The sequence below is a fragment of the Amphiura filiformis genome, unplaced genomic scaffold (genome assembly GCF_039555335.1).
Source record: "Amphiura filiformis unplaced genomic scaffold, Afil_fr2py scaffold_28, whole genome shotgun sequence".
Lineage (NCBI taxonomy): Eukaryota > Metazoa > Echinodermata > Ophiuroidea > Amphilepidida > Amphiuridae > Amphiura > Amphiura filiformis.
In genome coordinates this window covers 176,069-198,486 of record NW_027305492.1, presented here as the reverse complement: position 1 = coordinate 198,486, position 22,418 = coordinate 176,069, and the positions used below count along the sequence as shown (strand labels likewise).

The window sequence follows — 22,418 nt, the reverse complement described above, 5'->3', positions numbered from 1 at the left end:
CATGCGCCGACCTTGTAATGCACTTGTTAACAGTGTAGGAGGACACATTTCCTACTGAACATCTTAGACGTTAAGTTTTATTTCCATTACTCGTGAACAGGCCTGACATAGTGTATTATTTGAAATTTGACACTACAAATTGGTTCAGATTTGTAAAACGAATAAGGTTACTCATATCTTTTTAAAATTTTACATTTCGTTAAATAATTTTCAATTTCTTTCAAAAAGCAGTAGGGGAAACTTACAAGTTGTGGACCCTATATGTTCCACAGAGACAACTCAGAGAAATGGAAATGACGCAAATGTTTCTTTCATTTTACCTCATAATTTCAGCATAAAATGACAAACCCTACCTGACAGTTTATTATTACTAATATTATTCCACCATTTTTGACAAAAAAATAAAATAAAATAAACGACCGAAATCGTACATTATAGCTTTAGGCTCAGTCTCCGATAAAGCGTCCAAGTTTGGTCTCGGTAATTGCAAAATTCCAACCACGAAGAATTCATGAAAATCATTCAGAATCGTAAACTTTAATAGTTTCAGAGCACAAAACAATGCATGGGTGATTTTACAACAATACTTCATTTTTGAGCAATATTACTTGTACGCATTGGTGGTAACGTATCAGTGGTAACGTATCTGTGAAGTCCTTTCACACTTTTGTCTTAATCGTGCAAGTGTAAAAACTTACCGACTTAATACTCATACTTGATCAGTCATCACCCGATGTACTAAAGTCTGGTATGGTATTTGGCTTCATTTATCACAGCGTTTTTTCCGAGGGGAGTAGAATTTAGGTAACGTATCTGTGACGACATGAACGTAACGTCAGGATTTTTGCCATTAATAGACCTGATTTGTTTTACTTTGAAACCATTGTGTTATGTACCACATATATAATATAACTACGGAGCCTGCTTGATCCATCACATATGAAAACATTCATATAGCTAGTTATTTTGACAGATTGCTATCCATTAGAAATATGGTAACGTATCTGTGAACAATATTGGCGACATAGTCTCAAAGCCCTGTTGGAAAAATTTAATAACCTGCGTTGTGATGTTTTATACTTTATAATTAGGGCATGATACCAGCTAATGAAAAGTACCTATAATCCATTATTATGCGCGCATGTATAGCGAACAGGGACACATTATACGGAACGCACCTTGGCTGGCGACATGGAGGAAAACAATGGATATGTATAATCAGCTTTATTGTTTTATACTTTCTAGGCATGTTACAACCTCTAGCCCCACACACTTTAGAAAGCAACTCCTAAGTATCAGTTATATTAATAAAAGTCATTTCTTTCTGACGAAACAAGTCTGAATACGACTTGTAACTATGGGCGACACAGATTTGGCTTTTTGGACACTTTATCGGAGAATGTGCCTTTAATCAAAGATCAATTCAATACAAGTCAACCGTGACAACCCAAAACTTGAACTTTACCGTAAGGAGCAAATCAAAAGCGCGGTCTTGCGAAGCGATAATGACGATTATGTGAATTGCGCATGAACGTTAGTGGTAAACAACCTATGTATTATCGGAGAAGGACAGACGTTTACATTGCTGGTCCTGAATGTGTGCGATATTCCGCGCTATAAGCGGTGGACACCATGACCACATTTGACGAGGTATGTTATAGTTTATTCTTTTATGTAACAATCCTTGCCATTCAAGGAAAACACTCTTACTTCAACCTAAACGTGTCCTTAACAATAACCCTAATCGTAACCAGTGACGAGCAACATTTCCACGGGAAGGAAATTGCAAAATCTTCCCGATGAACGGCTATCAAATTGACTTTACTGGGGCAAATGCGCGCGATAATTTGTAGTTTCAAAACTAAAATGGTCCAAATGAGGTTAATTTTGGATGTACCTATTACAAATTATTTTAAAGTTGTTCCGGCATTTCAAGACAGGTATTTAATTGTCCTCCCTGCTTTAGTCCCGGTAACAATTACTTCAATTCTAACCCTTACCATAACCATAACCTTAACTCGAACTCTAAAAATAACTCTTAACCTAACGCTTACCTGACCCTAACTGTATCTCTAACTCTAACGTTTACCCTAATCCTAGCAATAACCCTGGCATAATCCTAAACTCGAACAGTAACCCTTATCCTAACCATAACCTAACATTATATCTAACCCTAATAATAGCCCTAAAGCTAAATCTAAAGCTCTAAAAAATCATATATTACGTACATGGAGCACTAAACATAAGAACAGGTTTAGCGTGTAACATCAAGAACAAGGTAGGCTTTAACCTGTTAAGGCATATTTCATTGTAACCTGTAATATACCAGTCATTCGTTTCGGGCCATTGCGCATACAAGACACAATGCAACGTATCGAACTGTTTTTGTTCATTTGCAAAACCATGACTACCATGACATATCTATTGTATTTTGTTATATCTCACTTTGCAATAATTATCTATACATTACGTTCATGACATTGCCAAAATTATTATTTGATTTCCAAGGTCAAAGCCTATACAGGGATCAAAATTCTTCCATTCCGCAATGTTCCTCTGATGAAAATGATTCAGAAAAAAAAACACGTTGTCGTTTTGGAGTTATAAGACAAAATGTTAAATTTGAAGATTCACAGAGAATTAAACCGAAAAAAACCCCTTAATTTGATGAAAATGGTCTCAAAACAAACAGTTACTTAAAAAGTATCAAATAGTTGATACATTGTTATTATGTATACTCTTTATCTCAATATGTTTGTAGACATGTTCCGGTTTGAATGTGAACGGGTCACAATTATGTTGTACCGATTCAATACTTTTTGTGATATAATATCCAAAGTAGTACCGCTGCAGATTCCAAGGTTGCATTTAAACCTATTGAAATGTATTCTTGTTGTTGCTACATGTAGGGTGCCTTGTCATTCCTAACCACTCAATAGGTTGATTACACTCGCGTCCGCATAATGGCTTTTGGAATAAACACGCATGTCGGCTCTAAAATTTTGGACGCACTGATGGCAAAAACCTCGGGTATTTTTTGCAATACTAGCTTCGATTTGGGGTAAAAATAAAATGGGATAGCGAGTTGCGAAATAATGTAGGTACTTCGATGTCTAAATTAGCGTGTCGAGATCAAGATATCGATAATTTAACAAAACAGTTTCTTCTCATGCAAGATTATCCAAAATGTTCCCCCAAAACGATTGGTTCTGATAAATGGTGACATTATTTCTTTGAAGGAAGGAAGCAATCACCAGGCGGGGTTTTTACCGGGCATACATTTGAAAAATAAAAGGACATGTTTTTGGTCTCGTTAACACGGAGCGTAAAAAGGATATAAAGGAAGGATTTTCAAACGGATTCTAAAAATGTGTATAACCGCACCAAAATAATGTAAAGCTTCATCCAAAGCACCAACATTTCTCTCACTGCGATATTCAATTGTTGAGAAAACTTGGTTTTAGAGAACAACTTTGTACGTTTTTATACGTTTCTTTCCGTAACCTCAGAACATACGAGGGTATTTTCTAGATGGGGTCTCAGAAATGTCATGTGATACCAGTAGACATACTCATGCTCACACCTATACACTTAGATCTATATTTAGCTGAATGTGATAAGACATACATTAATCACTGGAATTGTGAGTCCATTCAGTGGAAGCACCCGAATCTCCCCTAAGGAGACCAGATCATTTGCCAAATGAAGGTACAATCACAGGCATATATTATACAATTTTCAGGCATATATCATACAATTTTGATAGCGGATTGTGTCCTGTATCCTATTCTTAGTTTCCCAAGCTGCCATTCACGACAGAGGGGTCGGTTAACTAAAGCAACCATATTGTGGCCCAGGCATGGCCTCCAGTTAGCGAAACCTATTTTAGAACTTTAAGTCATTTAAGTTTTAAACTTTTAAACTTTAAGTTTGACATTCCCTCGTGTAAGATGGGGTGTACCACTGCCATTTTATACATTCTGCATGTTAAAACGCCCGTGTTGACCGTTTTAGCGGTAAACATATTTTTTTGCTCTTGTAAAAATTATTCTCAGAAATATGGACTTTAAACTTGGTTGTTTTCATTTATATTTAGCAGAAAATACAGTAAAATTGCATGCTTGTGGGATTTTTAGCCGAAAATCAATTTAGCCAATACTTTTCTACATACAATTGTGTAAGTTAATGTCCTAATGTTGCAAGGGCGCGCTCACTTCATGACGTCATAGCGATATGAGGTGGTTTGTTTGTACTTTATATTTTGGTATCACTTGATAGATGAGACACATAGTTATACGATGGTACCCCCGGTCGTGTTACAAAATTTGGTTCAATGATCTGACGAGGTTTAGCAATACTTCGGAATTCATAATCGAAAGAAATTTCGTATTGCAATAAACTAAATAAACAAGAATAGCATTTCTTGCCGTAAATAATCTTTGATGGACATACAGTCATTTAATTGTGACACTCATAGCGTTATGCAACCCCGGCCTCTGGGTACTCGGCGATGGCCGGGTCGTGCGGGCCGGGGATTTGGGGTTTAAAAGTTCAAGTCCCGGGTAAACACCTGGCCAAAATATTGAGCCACTCCCGGCTCCCCGGGCAAATACCCGATACAAACCGATGCTAACCCCAAGTTCCCGGCCCTTGGCATACTATATAGGCCTAGATCATTTGGTTTTAATATCTTGTCATGCGGGTTCAAAATTCGGCAGGTATGCCTTCAATGCAGTGAGGATTGGATTCTGAGGGTTCGTCGCCAAAAGCATAACCTGGGGCAGATCTCGCAGCTATACTGCAGATGGTTGTTAAACAATATGTTGTGGAATCCGAACACTGATGAAGACCTCAACATCGCTAGATCTCACCATCGTTGGATTTAGATGTTTTTGCTGACTTGGAACTTTTGCCATGTTCAAAGACTTTTGTCTGATACGGCGTTTAATGTACAGGCATATTGATCAAACAGCACGCATCCAACACTTCACTTTTATCATGCATTTTCCATGCTTTACAGTGTTGTGCCACCACTACTATTATGCATGTTGATTTTGTTGTGCCACCACTACTAGTATGTATATACCCTTTCAATATTTGAAAATAATATGTAAGTTGTAATTAGAACAATAAAACCCGAAAGAATGTAAATTGGACCATTACAACAAGTAACCACAGACCGAGTGACACACTATGATGAGCTGTGATATCATCACCCAATTTACATATCGTTATAAATTCGGCAGAGTGACGAATCGAGAATTTTGAGCAAATTGAGTTTTTGTATGCTTATGATTACGTTTCAGGTTATCTTTTATTTCCACCAAAAATTAATGGTAAATCTTTCGCCCCGACGTAGTTATTGAAATTGTGATTTGGACGAATCGCGCCTAAGTGCGATAAATGAATTCGGCAAAGAGACGAATCGTATACTTAGCTGTACAAATCAGGTTGATCTATAATATTGTATAGCTGGAAACCCCGAATTTTCTATATTAAATGTCCTATACTGTTATATTTGATACCAACGTATAGTTGTAAGTATCTTCTATCCAGTGATACCAAAATAAGTACAAACATTTCCCACATGATATCGCTATGGCTTAATAATGTGAGTGCGCCCCCGTGAATTTGGGAAAATCCCAGAAAATCATACGCAAAATATAGGCCAATATTGCTATTTCTTCTTTAAAATCCTCGAGTTTTTGCTAAATATTACAGGGATGACTGTTTATAACTTATATACAAAGTTAAGTCTACATAACCTTAGGACAACCAGTAATTTCTACACAAAAGCCCCAAATCAAGCATGCGTGCTATGGTTTACACGTAGTTGAATGCGTATTCGACCCCGAATACGACTCTCTGCGCAGTGGTAGAGACATTTTGGCTACAGCATAAAAGCCGAATAGCTGTTTAAACGCGTTTTGAAGGATATATCGATTGTTTCAGAACATGTAAGTAATGCAAATAATTCGTGCACATCCACTTTATAATATACATTTCAAATGAGTACTCACGAATGTTCTAAATTTTTAGAAGGACCTATGGTTTACTCAGAATTAATGAGCGCCTTGCCATACCGACTTCGAAAGCCTTGTCGTGCGATAAGAAAAAAAAAAAAGCTTTTGGTTTCATCAGATTGTTTTCAAGTTTGCCGTTTTTACGCTAGCATATCTATGCTGGTTCCACAAAATGTAGAAATTTGAATTTTGATCAAATTTAGGATGTTCTGGCTCAGCAAATGGCTGAACCGGGCTTTAACTACAATAGGGTACGTTTGGAGCTGTTCATTAAGTCGTGCATATAGTTATAGAGCTGCCTATATATATATGAACAATTCATTTTGGATGTTGTTCTTGAATTGAAATTCAATTAATGTCCACAATATTTTATTTTGTTAGGATGTGGATGCTCTTATAGGAAACGAGATTCTTCCTGGACGTTCGTCTTCCGCAGGTTTAACACCGAACTTAACGAAGGTAAGCTAAATGTAGCATTTGTACTGAGCTATTACATTACCGTTACACACTATCCTGTCTCAATTCTAAGTATTTGGTAAAGCCAGGTGGATTACTTTGTAAAAAAATGGGAATAAAGCAATTGGCCAGAAATCTTATAATATGATTTTAAATGTTAAAAGGGCATTTCGTGATCCACAAAAAAATTCTTGCCGATTAATTCGTTTCGCAAAAATATGGTGACATTTGAATTACGATCTGGTATACAGAACGAAATTATAACACATCGTCTATGGAGCATTGTAATACACATAATCATGCATAACTCGCAAACGCAAAATCGGAATAAACTGAAATTTTGGGAATAAGCTTTTTTCGTGGATATCTACTACAAAATGCCATAAAAAGAGGATGATGCTAGGATAACGAAATATTCCTTTATTAAAGCTTACTCTGTAATTCTTAATATAATCATAATAATTCATATTGCCTTTATTTCCCAGAATAACAATGAGGAAATAACTCCACTTGGCCCCAAGTTTGGAGAGATTAAATTTGGAGACAGCGAGAAAGTGATCAAGGTAATTGTAACGTGTTTTTAAAAAAAATTAATAGTACAGCATGTACAGCGCGTATCTCAAGAAGTGCTGTATTCCAAAGAAAATATATTTCAAATAAAAGTGCTATATTTGGGCTCCACAACTGATATTTTAGTAGAAAGCGGACTAATTACCCAACACAGTGCATTTTATTTAATCCTATTTAAACATCTATATCCAAAGATAAGCCACTTTTGCTATACATGTGGTAACTGTTTTTATCAATGCCTCTAGAATTGCCTATTTTGGCATACCTCAGTCACTTCAATTAAACAAAAGCTCTAAAACACACAGGCACAAATACTTAGCCGACATCATGTTACTCACCACCAATGAAAAAAGCATTTTCGATATTTTAAAACTATTTTAAATTGTTACATCTTTTAAGAGATTTTCCAGTCAGATATATATTAAAACTAAAAAGAAATGTCTGTAATTAAACATCAATACAGATAATGTGCTTGCCTAAAATTGTTAGCCAACATAAAGCGATTGCTAGTTTATTGTTTGTTCTGACGGGGTGGTGGGAACAAAACTCCGTTTTTCAGGGGATCCCCCGCGGCGCCGTCACTGATGAAATTAATGCATAATATAGGGTGCCATTTAGCATATCAATATGGCATCAAAAGAATGTTGCCAATAATTCTAATTATCTTCCATTGTTTTGGCATCATGATAAAGGTCGTAAAGATATCAGCAGCAAAATTTAAGCCATCTGACAGTGATAATGACGAAACGAAGAAAAAGAAGGAAGAAGAAAAGAATAAGTTCTTAAAGAAAACAGGAGAAGGTCTACTACAACAACTCGAAGAGGAATGGGAGTGGACTGAAGGCAATCGCCCTAACCTGCTCATCTCGGTGACGGGTGGAGCATGGGACTTTCCTTTCAACAACAACATAAGAGAAGTGTTCCGAAAGGGAATCGTAGAGGCAGCTGAAAGCGCGAGTAGGTATCCTTAGCACTTAGGGCCCAGAACCAAATTTGTTCGATCTTTGGATCGACCGTCGATGCTGCTTCGATGCTTGTTATTGGTCAATATCAATACAGGCAAAGTATCATTTGTTATCACAATTAATAATAGTCCATGAATTGATGTCATAAATAATAATGATCAACCAAACATTGTTGATTTGTGATCGAAATATTCACCTAATTTGTTTCTTTTGCCTTTTCTCACTTAAACATTTGCCACAAAACATTCAAAAACATTTGGTTCACAGTGTAGTCTGATTGTAACACCCTACTTCTTAATCAGAGCTTTGAGCTACATAGTTGCTCCAGCAATTCGGATTCTAGGTGCCGGAGCGAAACATAGTATAGGCCTAAAACTTCACTGGTGTCATGAGAAAGTTGAAAGCTTTCACCTGATACCAATATCTTGATTTTTTAAATGGTAAAGGATCTGGGGTGGGTGTATATGTTGGGGGGGGGGGGGGGTGAGGTTGTCAATCTGACCAAGCTTTTTTAAATGCATGAACGAAATTATATTTCCCATTGATAAACTTTATTGATCATTATCTTCAAACATTCACATTCGTGTTACATTTGCAAGCTCACTACCAACGAAGGTAAAGAAAGTTTCTCCTGTGGTATGGAGCCATAAGGATTCCTTAACGTTATAAGATGTAAATATTTTAGCATATTAAATAATTTCTCCAACTTGAAATAATTTATTAAATGTTAAATAATTCATTCAGTGCATAAATTGTGTTCACGTTTTAGAAATTCGTTATTCTCATTTGAAAAAACAATAACCGTGTGTCAAAACGATTCACTTTGGAGAAATAGCCCACCAAACTACACCAATGGAGTTCAAATTGTCATATGTTACCCTTTAATATTATATATAATTATATTATATTGTTTAATTAGATGCGTGGGTGATAACTGGAGGTACCAACGTAGGAGTGATGAAATATGTTGGAACAGCCGTTGGTGACTACGAGACGGCTAAGACAAATGGAAAGAACAACATTGAGACCATCGGGATAGTATCCTGGGGAAAACTCCGCGCTGATTATAGGAATGAAATAGATACCAAGTTGGGAAAGGTAACAATGAAATGATATCAAAACTTAGGACGCTATGATCTGTCATCTATCTTAGGTGATGGTTGATTTGTCAGTGGGATGTGTAAAGAAGTTTTATCACATTTATTTTCCCCATTTTATAATGTACTTTAAGGCCTATAATATGTTGTATTGACAACACGACATTTCCTGTGTCAATACTTGGAAAGTGCATGGGTAAATTAATTTGGGAGACAGGGCTATCGTGCAACCTCGGAAATCAACTTCAAATAAAAGTCTCTAGATCAGAAACAATAGGTAGAAAACGATAAGCTACAGGGTGAGTCAAAAAAACTGCAATAGAGCAAAGAATCGATATTTATGTAAAAACCAAGTCGAACTTTCCCAATATTGAAAGATTCTATAAATGCCATACTCAATAGCCACCTTCTGTCAAAATATGAAGTGCATCGCGACAACCGTTTAATTTTTATGAGTCCTTTTGCTGCGATGTCCAATTTCGTTATTTGTCCACGAGGTAGCATGTATTTCGAATGAGAGCACACAGTGCACGGTAAAGGCACCAGATCTGACACTGACTTTAACTTAAATAAGGTTGATTTTTGCGTTATTTTAATTTCTTTTTTTCTGTTCAAACAAACTTTCTAACATTATTTTAAGTTCTTCATACCTCACTCGACTCCAACTCCAGTTTTTTAAATCCCAATATGTCCAACTTACTGGATATTTTGTAATTCACTCCACTTCAATTTGCGCCCATTTCATTTTGACATTTGAAAAACCCGCCTACAAATTTGTATGTTTTTGATAGAGAATAAACATTTTTAAAGTAAAGGTAAAATGCAAATAACAACAAATAATGTTTCTTCTCCTTAAACAAGACCAAGGGCAATAACACTTTGGGTGCTCCATTTTATTTCAATGCCAATGAGGTTAAGAAAATGGCAGTTGTTCCAAATCTACCTAACACAGATTGGGCTGATATTCAAATTTTAGATGTCTCTTGGACAAACATTAAAATTGGGTAGCGCTATAGAATGTGTCATAAAAACAAAACAGTAAATGCTAAACCCTAAATTTTTTCATACAAGGTCACTGATGGATATACCATGTATAAAATGTTTTAAAACCTAAAAGGTTCAACTCGGTTCTTAAATAAAAATGGATTCTTTCCTCTATTGCACTTTTTTTTGACTCACCCTGTATGTTAAAACAATTCACAAAATGTCTTATGGGGTCAATAGTTGTCAAATATTATTATACAGTGCTCAAATTTCAAACTTGTTAAGACTTTGTCGAAAACCAAGCCACAGTATTTCTCTGGTCATAACGATTCTGAAAAAGTATAGTTTGATCTAAAAATTGGGGGTGTTCAGTTTTTTTTAAAGGTGGTCCGATTTCAATGAAAATGGTCTCAAATTATTCGTCATGTAAAATCAAGTCAAATAAGGAATAGTTTGTACTGTTTAGAATGCTTTGTTATTACCAAAATCCGACAATAAATGCCAACCCTCATTGCAGCCTATAGGGCCTATTGAACAAGCACAATTTGAGACCATTTTTTTTTATTGAAATCGGATCAATTATAGTCCTTGAACCCTGTGTGGCTAAAAATCCCCCTCCCCCTATTTTCTGATAAAATCGGGGCAATTGTTTAATTTGAATCCAGTTATACAAAATTTGACCCCTAGGGACATTTTTTGAATTTGTTAACATAGCTACTTGTTTGCTGCGCATTTTTTCTGATCTGCAGACGTCGATAAGAAGTTGATTTCCGATGGTGCACGGTAGCCCCTTCTTCCAAATAAACTACAAGTTTAAACGAATTTTAAAAATCCCTACTTACCTACCCTATATTTGTTCAGCACTTTGCGCCAATACAAACAATAAATGAAATATAAAGCTTACCCCCGATAATCTTTAATATAAATTCCCATCCATCGTGCAACCACTTACGGTGTATAATTTTGAATTTAATAACAAATCGCTACTAACAACTTTTAAGCCTTTTAACAATTTTTTTTCACTATGAGGGCAATGTGGTAAAACTGGATCCAGAACCAACGAAAGAAAAGGGAGTTTCGTCTTTACAACCAAACCATTCCTACTTTATTTTAGTAGATGACGGAACAAATAAGTTTGGGAGCGACGTACTCGTCAGGGGAGGTCTTGAAAAGGCAATGTCGCGTAATTGGAAAGTGTCTGGTCTAGACGGTAATTGTATTTCTAATACAATTTTCTCTTTATGATAAAAAAGATTATATAGCGCAATTATATATAATTATTAAGATCATTTCACATTGCAGAAACTCACTGACCACTTTGCCCAAGAAACACCCTATAAACCAGGCTTCCTCAAATAGATTTGTTGAAGCGCCACATGAAATTTAAAAAAAAATGCAAAGCGCCACTCAATGGCTGCGAATTGCGGGTGAATCAGGGGTTTCCCCCCTCTGAAGCTATTGATTTTTTAAATTTGAGGTGCAAATGACGTCATTTGGTGCAACATTTTGTACTATTTTAGCCTGTCTTTACAAGGATAACATGGGAATCGCATTGTTTATTTATTTTTTTATATCTAAACGGCGCCGCGCGCCACTCGGGAAGCCACGGCGCGCCACATGTGGCGCGCGCGCCGCTATTTGCGGAGCCCTGCTATAAACCATCATAATACTAATCACAGAATGTCCGTGCGTCCGTCCGTCCGTCCGCGCGCTATCGCGTTCTCGCGGTGCGACATCGCGTTCACACGGTGCGATATCGCGTCCGCGGTGTGATATCGCGTGCTCGCGGTGTGCTATCGCGGAGTATCAACTGGGGTGTGCGCAGAGTACCGCATCGCGCATCGGAAAGCATTACAGTGTAACTAACAGTTGCATCTCATCGGACCAATAGGCCTATTTTCAATACATGATTAACATCGATGGGTTTTCAGATTATGGGTACCGAAGTAAGCATAACAGCTACAAAACAGAGTTGATTAAGCTGTGTCTTAATCATTGAGAGACGTATATATATCGTAGTAGTTTAAAAGGTCAGGTCAAGTATTAAGGGTAACGGGTGTTGGGTAATTAGAGATAGGCCTATCACGAGAACAGCCCAACCCGAGAACCGCGAAATCTAGTATAATATAATCACACGGGCGCAGAACCCTAATCAGCTTACATAATAATAACCTTTACAGCCAGGATAGGCTCCCTGAGTTTCGGACGGTTAGACCATTAGCAATAAGTTCATTGATACACGCCCGATCACAGGCGGTGTATCTGTATGGCGCAGTCACTTCGTTTGATTCGTCTTTATTTCCTATAATAGCAACGCAAAACCTTCAAAAATTTCGATGGTTTGTTAGCTAGAAAATGAGGCCAGTTATCGATCCGTTATCAATAATTCCTATTCGATCATGTTATTAAAGTTGGCAAATAACGACTAGTTTTGCGAACTTTGCCTGTTCAATGAGAGAACATCGAAAACGACCCGGTTTATGAAATGACGGACGGGTATTCACCAGGCACCAGTGAAATGTTTTCAAAGAAAATGTACTAATTTGATATAAGAATAACTTTTTGCAATAGCAATGCCAAAATTAGGACTTGCTTTTAATAAAAATTCCTTTAAAAAGGAATAGGGCGAGCCACTGAGGAAGTGCCAAGATAAAGGTGTAGTTATTTTATTCGAACTATTTTTATAAATGGGATTGTTCATAATAAGCATGTTTGTACGTTTGTCAAATGACAAGTAGGCCTAGGGCATGTAGTAAAAACACACTGCATAATTCTTGATAGGCAATTGTTGTCAAAAGGGTGGTTCAAAAGAAACACAAATAATTACTACAGACACATGCAATGTAGTTTTGTAATTTTAATAATAGGCCTACTGGAAAAAGAATCTTATAAAGATCGAGATAACATAAAAGCACCATCATAACACAGTAGTTATTACGTTGACATTATTATGTAAATAAGTTTATGTGCATCAGTCATATCCATAACAAAATATGAATGTCATTAGATTATTGACCAATGAAAACACAGGTAAATGAAAGTCAAGTGTTACGAAAACTAGGTGGACATCTTCCACTAATTGCCTCAGCCATGTTTGGCCCACTCACACAGCAACACACAGAGCACGTATAGGGACCCAAAAAACTTCACCCGATTTAACACACTTAGCTCTATCGTATATCTTCAGCACCACATTCAGATTTTACCTCTACCCTTCAGCTTCTCAAAACTAGGTGTATTTTATAATTTATTACTGTGCAATATTACTATTTTACTAACTCATCTTCCAACTGATATTAACCCCGAGCAACTGGTAATTACATAGCCATAACACGGTCACCTAGCCACTGTGCAACACTGGGAACCAATATTTTAATGAACCCGCTATATTCCTTTCCCGTGCTCAAATATTTTGTGAACCGGTCTCATTTTAAAGGCCATGTAAACAAAACAACACGTGTGCAATTTCAACCAATAAAAATCAATAGATGTTTGCAAAATTACCATATTTAGGTGTCTATCATTTACCGGAAATCTGGCTCTATCAATGAAAATCACGCATGACGTAACAGTAGTGCATTATCATGATGGTACTTGCTGCGTGATCAATTACTGGCATTGTGCGCTGGTTGGGTAATCTCGGTACCTACTAAATATTCATATCAATCCATCTATGAGTCATGCATGGTTGTAAATGTCCTTTCCACAGTGTGAAGTTTTTAGTGCGTGATCAAATGTAATTTACCTGATATCATGATGACCATGATGCGTGTGTTGTGAGAAGTGCATAAATCTTCTAACAATTCAATGCTATTTTATCTCCGTGTTCTAACAATAAATGCCATCAGAATAACATTTTCACATGTCATTTTTGTCTTCAGCTTTAAATGTGTCATAATATAAATGACGTTCTTTAGTTAACTTCCACGTTTACCCAGATATTAGGCCTATTAGCAGTATCAGGTCTCTCTATCTAGTATATAGGCCTACACAGATTTACAGCTCATCTTAACCCCCCCCTTCAGAAAGTCCAATTGGCACGGTACATGTATAATAATTTACTTCCGAATGGTACCTTGCGCCTTTTAGCTCCACTTATTCATTTACACCGATTAAAGGATTCTCGTTAAACCAGCAAGCCTGAGTGAGGGCGTTACTGATGTTACATCAGCAGAGCCAAGTGAAGGCCAAGTATCATTAACATATTCTATACGCTATGGTAAAACAACAAGCACATGCAAGCAAGTATTTTGCCAGTATCAATAAAACTATAATGAGGTTATTATAATGTAGCCCAACTGTACGTACAATCTGGCAATACTGCTCAGTCTGAGAGAAATGAAAAATATCTGTTGCAATTTTCTGATTTGCATAAAAGTAATGCTAGTTCATGGAAGTTGTAAAACAATTATTTCTTTTATACAAACATATTCCTTGGTAAGACAACTTTATAGCACTGTTTGAATATCAACATGAAGTAGTAATGACAAATTTAAATGGACACTATCGCCTCTGTAGTTTCCTGATTACATAGACAGCACGAATATTTCATTTTTATTCTGAAACGCCGTGAAGAAGTAAGTAGAACAAAACCCAGCGCAATATGGGTCGAAAATCGCTTCGCGATTTTCGCCCAAAAACAAAGGTAATGCGTGACACAGAGGATGATTTAAGCACTTCCCAGCAAGTCTTGCGGTTAGCACAGCTGTGTGAGTGAACATGACACCACTGCCCGCCCACTGCATACACACGTGCATGGTTAAATTTGAATTGGGACAGATATATTTACAATAAAAACACCTTCAAAAAGTTGGTCGATTTCACATTTTATGTTATCTACAGAAGGTGTGAATTATCCTTCATGCATACATCACTTTAGATCTGAAATCGACCAAGTAATAATGACACACGGGCAATTCTAAAACAACATCTTTTGCACAGAGTTCAATGGGGTTTGAAAAGTAAAGTGGCAGTTGAAACTCTAGTGATAACACTTTTACAGTGCATGATGGGGCTTCCTTAAATCATCCTCTGTGCGTGACAGATGCAAAGTATGAAATAAAAGTAGTATTTGAAGTTACGAAAATTTGACACCTAACCTGACCTTCAATCATGGCGCTGTATTCGTCTGTGTGTTTGTATTCATGTCCTCATGTAAACAAACAACAATATACACTAATCAGACAGATTGTTACTTGGCTCGCAGCATGATTTAGAGATTTTATAAGAAGGTAAATAAATGCACAGTTGTGTGACAGCCATACACCAACGACTACAGATATTGGTAAGTCTGACTATTGGTCACATGTTGACATATCACGTGTTAGGGAAGTCACGTGGCTACATTCTAAGATTTCAGTCTTGTTTACTGAAATATCTTGTCATTTATATTCTCTATTATTTATCTTTATTAATTAACATATCTTTTAAATGCTGATAAATCGTGGTTTGCTGCCCATATATCCATATATCTGTTAGCATTCAATGTTTTATGAATATAATTCTACCACGCAGAGTGGGTCACACAGTTTATACACTTAAAATACATTCAATATGATACTCATTTTTTGTTATAACAAAATATTACACGGAATATACCAGCTTATTACCTATACAGAAAGGTGATTACCCTGGGGCACTCCAACTTTGGAGGTGACGCGTATGTAGGGCTGTTAAGACCCCCTTTTCAGCATCGCTGTCACCCAAAGACCCCATATTTTTTACGAACACATGCTCGCTCCGTGCTCTGTCACCCGAAGACCCCTATTTTTCCATTTGATCTGTCACCCAAAGACCCTTACAAGTTCAATTTGAACAGCAACTTTCATTTATCACTGATTTTGTTACTTATTTTGAAAAAATAAAGAAATTTGAAGCCATTTAGAACTAGAAATTGATTTTCGAGGTTTTTGTGGCGCTGTTTTGGTTCTCACCCAAAGATTCCATTTTAAAAAAGGTCATGTTCTCACCCAATGACCCCATATTTTTTACATTTTGCTCTCACCGAATGCCAAAATCATGCTCTCACCCAATGACCCCATATTTTTACATGTTGCTCTCACCGAATGCCCCTTAGTGCGAAAGCGCCAGCCCTACACCTATATCCATTTCAAATTGAAGTGCCCCCCCGGGGTGATTACACGCATTCAGCCATTCTCCGTCGGCATAACATGACTACCGACCTCTATAAGTCAGAGCGCAAATTTGAATAACAATACTCAATTTACATATCAATGCGCCTCATGCTAATTTCTAAAGCCCTCTTCATAAAATTGCTCAATGTTATGACACTGCGAAAGGTTCGAACCTGTACCAGCACGCACCATTATTTATTCAAAAATAGGGAACATTTTGCATGTCAGCTCTTCCCTTGTATGAACTGTTGCTTCCATACAGAGCAAGTACCGGTTGTCTGCATTGTGGTTGAAGGAGGCCCAAACACAATCCAGCAAGCAAAAGAAGCAGTTGAAAATAAGATACCAATTGTGGTAGTTGCCGACTCCGGACGAGCTTCAAATATCATAGCTGCCGCATTTGATAGGTAGGTATTGCTTAGAATCCGATACCATTTAATTTGTCACTGTTTCACACTACATGTATAGCATGTCTTGGACGAAATATGACAGAAAAGAGACATTAAAATTGTATCTAATATGAAGTCGCGAATTTAGAAATTCTAAATCACTTGATATCAGGAGGACAATCCTCGTATTCTAATTGTAATTTGGTGATGCGCTCTAATGTCCCACACAAGTACTGTGTAAAGGTGTGTGACCGAGCTCTTTTAGCATGCAACACCGCATGCAATACATATGCTGATTTCGCATTCTTTTTCATGAAATAAGTGTTTTTTTAAAATTCAAATGAGTAGCTGTGCCATCGTAACGCAATCTGATAGCTCGCTGTGACGATTTTTATGTTTTTACTTTTGTTTCTACTTATTCATCAAATAAGTGGGTTTTTGTTTCCACGTTTCATTACTTTTAATAATGAATAGGCCCTCCTTCATGTGCGATAGCTTCCAAGCGTCTGTTGCTCATACTGTTGAGAAGAGTTTTTCTCTACTGTTGGTTAAGCTGGTTCACCATAATGTGGTGTTGCCCTCACTTGTCCTCTTGTAACAAGTTGAGTCTTGATAACGGCCATTCATAGAAATGTTTTTGAACCATTCAAGGAATTACCAAAAATAAATAAATAAATGTTGTTTGATTTAACGTGCGCTTCAGCTAGGCATGGCCTAATTATCAGCACACTTCAACAATTATTCCGCTGCCATTAGGATATATCAGAATCATTTCCGCTTCACCAAGTCCGCAACTGATGCGCAGGTACTCTCAGCGACTAAATAAAAGTATTGGGGTCCAGCATAAGAGATTGAACAAAAAAGTACTTTTCGTTAAATTTATTAATGAACACACGATTTATCATTGACGTTACTGTTGTTTCTTCATAAATTTAATTATAATGAAAAAAAGTGTTAAGGGGGTACTACACCCATCACATTTTTTGCAGGTTTTTTGCATTTTGCGAAGAAATGAGAAAAAAAATGGTCAAAGTGGTATGCAAAATGAAGGGGCAAATCTTCTCGTTCTATTGGTGGCATTGATAATAATGTAGGTTACATGCTTTTAATGGTACAAGCCAAAGAGAGGTACATGAGGACCTTGTCACAATTTTGATCATTTTAACAATTTCAGAACTGCTACCGTGAATCCACTTACACACACATATTTATCACTTATGGCAGACTCTAAAAGTACCAAAATATTTTTTTTTTTGGAAATGCATTAATTATGCACAGCTTTGAAAACAAAAATTATGCATCCATTTCATTCATGAAATTAAACTTATTTTCCCCCTTCCAGTTGACAATGATATGCAAAATTTGTGTTCGCAAGGCAGCACATTTGTTTCAGATTTCATAAGGTTGAAATTAAAGAACAGTCAATGCCTTGGTTTTCAGTATTGGGTGAATTTTTGCTCAGTTTTTTCTGAGAAAATAGAAAGCTTACCAAACGCGATTTATATGTGTGTGGCTATGTTCACAATGGTAACAACTCGATATTAAACTGATGGAACACCCTAACTTCTTTATGTGTAGTAACGGTTTAGTGTGATGCAGAATTCACTGCTTAATTGGAGTATAAATGATCCAGATGCAGATCTCGCAGCTAGGCCTACGTCGCATTGTACACTGTACAGTGTTTTGATTCGTCAAATGAATTGTCTGTGGGATATGCACTCAGCGGTACATAATGGCGGGCATTAGCGGCGCATGTACACGATAAAACATTTCAGGGTGTGCATTGTTTGTTATGTTATAGGGCCTAATATTTAGGCCTATTACAATTAAAAATCTCGATTTTGAAAAATGTTTCTTTAAATAACAATTGTTTTCTAATGTACTTGTTACGTCACAAAACAGCGCCCTATCATTCAAATTTAAAAGTGTATAGAAACTAGTTTACGCTTAGGGATTCTCATTTTTTATAAAATTTTTAACAATAGGATTTTTCACACACCCAAAGTTTTGGTGTCCTTGATCATTGTAAAGTGGCAATGTTCGATCCCAATAAAAGTAATTGCAAATCTTTTACAAACTGTTTTACAAAAAACACGGTTTAATATAATGTTACGAAAGATTTGAAACTAGCCAATTGTATTGGTTTTGTTTACAATTATTTTCACCACAAAAATTGTGTTAATAATGTTTTAAACTTAAATTGTCAACAGAAAGAGTCAGCTGATCATCATCAGGTTTTATGTCATCTTTTAACAAGAGTTGAAACAAAGGAACGCAAAGAATGTGCAAAGTTATTGACTTCGGCTAGCATCTTAAAATTAAACTCTGAGTCAAAAATAAGCTTTGTTTCATTAATTTAAAAGAAAGTTGTTGCATCTTGTTGGTAAAGTGATGTTTGCTACTGGTTTTATTATCACCTGTGTTGTTTGTGTTTACGATTCGTAAACCCACGAAGAATAAGTTTAGTTCGTTAATGTGGTACGGTAGGCCTACAGCCACACGTACCCCGCAGCCCCTGAACAAACACATCAGGCGCGGATTCAGGGGGGAGAGCGCCGACTGGCCCGCTACCCCCCCCAAAAAAGAGGAAAGGAGAGAAGAGAAGAGAAAGGGGGGAAAGGAGAAGATAAAAGGTGGAGAGAAAAGGTTAAATTTCACGTAATTGAGTAGGCCCATGCTTAATAATAACCCGCACAGTCGGGTCGATCGGAAGTAGGTCCTATAATAATGGCCTCACCGCCGTCCCCAGGCGGCGGATGACATGATCGAGCCGGCAACTTGTGAAACCGTCCGGCCGTGTGGCATTTTCCAATATAGTCGGTTAGTTTTGTGGGGTTCATTATCGAACCCCAACGGTTTTAGCTTGTATTTATATTATTTATCAACATAGGCCTATTTGTTTGTGACGGTAAAATTTCAAAATAATCCCATTCAATTACACGGTTGACGACGAAAATTTACAGAATTTAGAGAATGCAAAATTTTACATACTAGTACCAAAATGGTCCACCAAATCACATCAATTTAGTCTTCATTTTACCCTCCCCTGCGTTATCGATATACAAGTGGCCATTTTCGCTTCTGCTTTCGCCGATTTATGTTTAAAACAATTTATAGGCCTGCGATAATAGGGAAACTTGTCCACGAAAGGCTTCATGAACCGCACATTTCACAAATTTTCGGCCGCCAAACTAAAATTTTACACTAGTAGGCCTAGGCATAACAGTGCCAAAATTGTCCACCAAATCGCTTCAATTAGATCTTCATTTCTGAGGGGGGAACATCCTCCCTCAGACAACCCCCTGCGTCGCGCAAGCGCGCTCCGCGGCCATTTTTTTTCATTTTATTTTATTTTTTCTAAAAATTCGACCCACACCCCCTGACTGCTCTATCGACAATCGGTACCAAAAGCTGGTATCGCCCATCCCTATGGAGATTGACTACGGGCTATCGCTAAATAAAAAATCCCTTAAAAAGGGATGCATAAGCGTCCTTATCAACCAATCAACTTTAAGACAAATAGGTGAAAAACGATGTGTTTTCATAATTTTTTTTATTTCACATGATCCGTGCATATATCGCCTAGCTATAAATGAAAAAATATTTTTTTAGACCAATCAAACCAATATATGGGTGTAGTACGCCCTTAAATGTATGCATGTTAATGAATACATAAAGCCAATTTAGAAAAGTGCAACTTTTCTTTATGCATGAAATTTCATAAATGACTAAACGATTTCTCACAAAACATGTTAAATCATGAATATCGTAACTTAAGTTATTTTGATATAAATATATATATATATATGTAGAAACATGTCTTTTTGATTAATTTGTTTTAATTGAAAGGGTCTGAAACAAAAATTGATGACTAAACAATATGTAAAAAAGTGCAACTTTGTTGGGCCGAAAATTTCATAAATGGCTGTATTTCTCAGTGAAACATAGCAACAAAGAACCCGCTCACTTGATGCACAACTAACCAGTCTATGTTCCACACTTTAAAACAAAAGAATTGATCAAATCATTTTTGGATTATACTAAAATGTCTTAGGGGGACTTACTTTTTTGGAACCGTTTATTAATCAGGTGTTCATACATACACGCTATGTAACGGCGCGCGTGATTGGTCAAGAGCCGGGCATAAACAGCGTTTATGCCCGGTGTCCCTGATGTGCGATCGCCGGGTAGGAAAAATGAAGGAAAATCATGACTTTTTTGGTTATTATTTTGATGAAATACGAATCACAAAATGTTCTGGTATGTATGAACGGGGTTCATTCCTCGGGCATAAACAACCGTTTAGTCATGAAAATATATGAATGAACCCCTAATTATTACTGCGCATACTGCCCTTTCCCCGCTTGTCGCTGGAACAGTATATTGAGGACCCGTGTTTTGCGCCAAATCAGACAAAGGGTAATGAGGCTAGGATAATGAACTAAGTACAATGCATTCACCAAGATAACCGCACGCGCCTAAATTGCATTTAGGTCAAGATCCTATAAGAGTCGAATGCAATGACTCCAGTGTCAAGTGCGGTTATCTTGGCGAATGCATTTGCTGCATTGATTATTTTTTAGGTTGAACATATTTAGGGAAAATATCCTAAATTAAAACGATAACAGTTCACTGACTTTATTGTGAATACGATTATTAGTTCTGAAGCCATTTAGGCGTATAACGGCTGCGTTACTTTTTGTGAAGGCTTTACATCATGACGGGTCATTAACACTTTCCTCTGAATGTAATATATAGCAGACCAGATACTACTGATACTGGCCACAGCAACGACACGTGGAAGGAAAACATTAAAGAAAGGCTGAAGATCATCAGCAAGGATAAAGGTGTGCAAAAAAGGTGCCTTGAAGATATTGAAGCTATGATGAAACACAAAGAGTTCCATAACGTGTACGCGGAAACATCTAAGCGTCAAATTGATCAGATGATTCTGACAGCGCTTATCAAAGGTACAGTCTGACGTTACAGGCTTATAAAAAAGTTCCAAATGTATTCTTTATTTTGTCATCCCATGAGAACTCTATGAACCATGTTCACTCGGGTTGACTGGTCTCTTTGAGGAATATTATTATGGTTCTCTAAAGGGTCCTTGAATTTTCAGGTACCCTTTTCAGGGTTCAAGTGTGAGGGCTCTCCCAGGAGGACACTTTGTAACCCCTTTGGAACTATTATTTTTAAGAGTTCACATTCAAAATGTTTTTCCGACTTTTACGTCAATTTTGTAGTGGTTTAACCATGTTAACAGCATAGTGATTTTGAATAGATAATCATCTAAACCGGAGTATTATGTGCAAGGTAACAAATACGTATAACATTCAGAAAATCTGGTTCCTAAAACCTTAGTTTAACCCAAAACAACCTGGAGAATGACCTTGGTGTTGAATCATCTTTTGCGCTTATGATTTGGTCTTAGATTTGCATCTCGACCAGGGGCCCGAGAAGGGCAAATCAGGGCCTGTGCATTTTGTCGTGAATTCTGATTTAATACGCAAGCGATATTTACTATGTTGTACCTTATATTTTGATAACATTTTAGCCAACAAAGAAAGACACTTAGTCCAATTACACCTGGCTCAAACTTGGAACCGCAGAGATATTGTGGAATACCGTGAGATACTTGGACACATTACTGAAACTACAAATTGGGAGGTAAAATCATCGTGCATGCAATTCAGTGTCTTAATGCTGAAATGGTTAATAATGATAGTTTTGTTTTTATGTATAGTCCACCTGTTTTCTGCATTACTTAGTGACCACATTGACCAAAGGATTTCATGTA

The 22,418-nt window shown here is 36.9% G+C and overlaps 1 protein-coding gene across 1 annotated transcript in view; it reads left to right on the top strand.

Moving 5' to 3' along the window:
• The first annotated feature begins 1,521 nt into the window (after positions 1 to 1,521).
• The window catches only part of LOC140143772 (transient receptor potential cation channel subfamily M member-like 2), a 46,040-nt gene continuing 25,143 nt past the window's right edge, over positions 1,522 to 22,418 (top strand). The window contains exons 1-9 of the mRNA XM_072165585.1: positions 1,522 to 1,650; positions 6,405 to 6,482; positions 6,965 to 7,042; positions 7,742 to 8,006; positions 8,934 to 9,112; positions 11,125 to 11,305; positions 16,492 to 16,636; positions 21,380 to 21,588; positions 22,176 to 22,288. Coding sequence (XP_072021686.1) covers positions 1,633 to 1,650; positions 6,405 to 6,482; positions 6,965 to 7,042; positions 7,742 to 8,006; positions 8,934 to 9,112; positions 11,125 to 11,305; positions 16,492 to 16,636; positions 21,380 to 21,588; positions 22,176 to 22,288 — 1,266 coding nt within the window. The 5' untranslated portion in view covers positions 1,522 to 1,632. The remainder of the gene's footprint in view (positions 1,651 to 6,404; positions 6,483 to 6,964; positions 7,043 to 7,741; positions 8,007 to 8,933; positions 9,113 to 11,124; positions 11,306 to 16,491; positions 16,637 to 21,379; positions 21,589 to 22,175; positions 22,289 to 22,418) is intronic.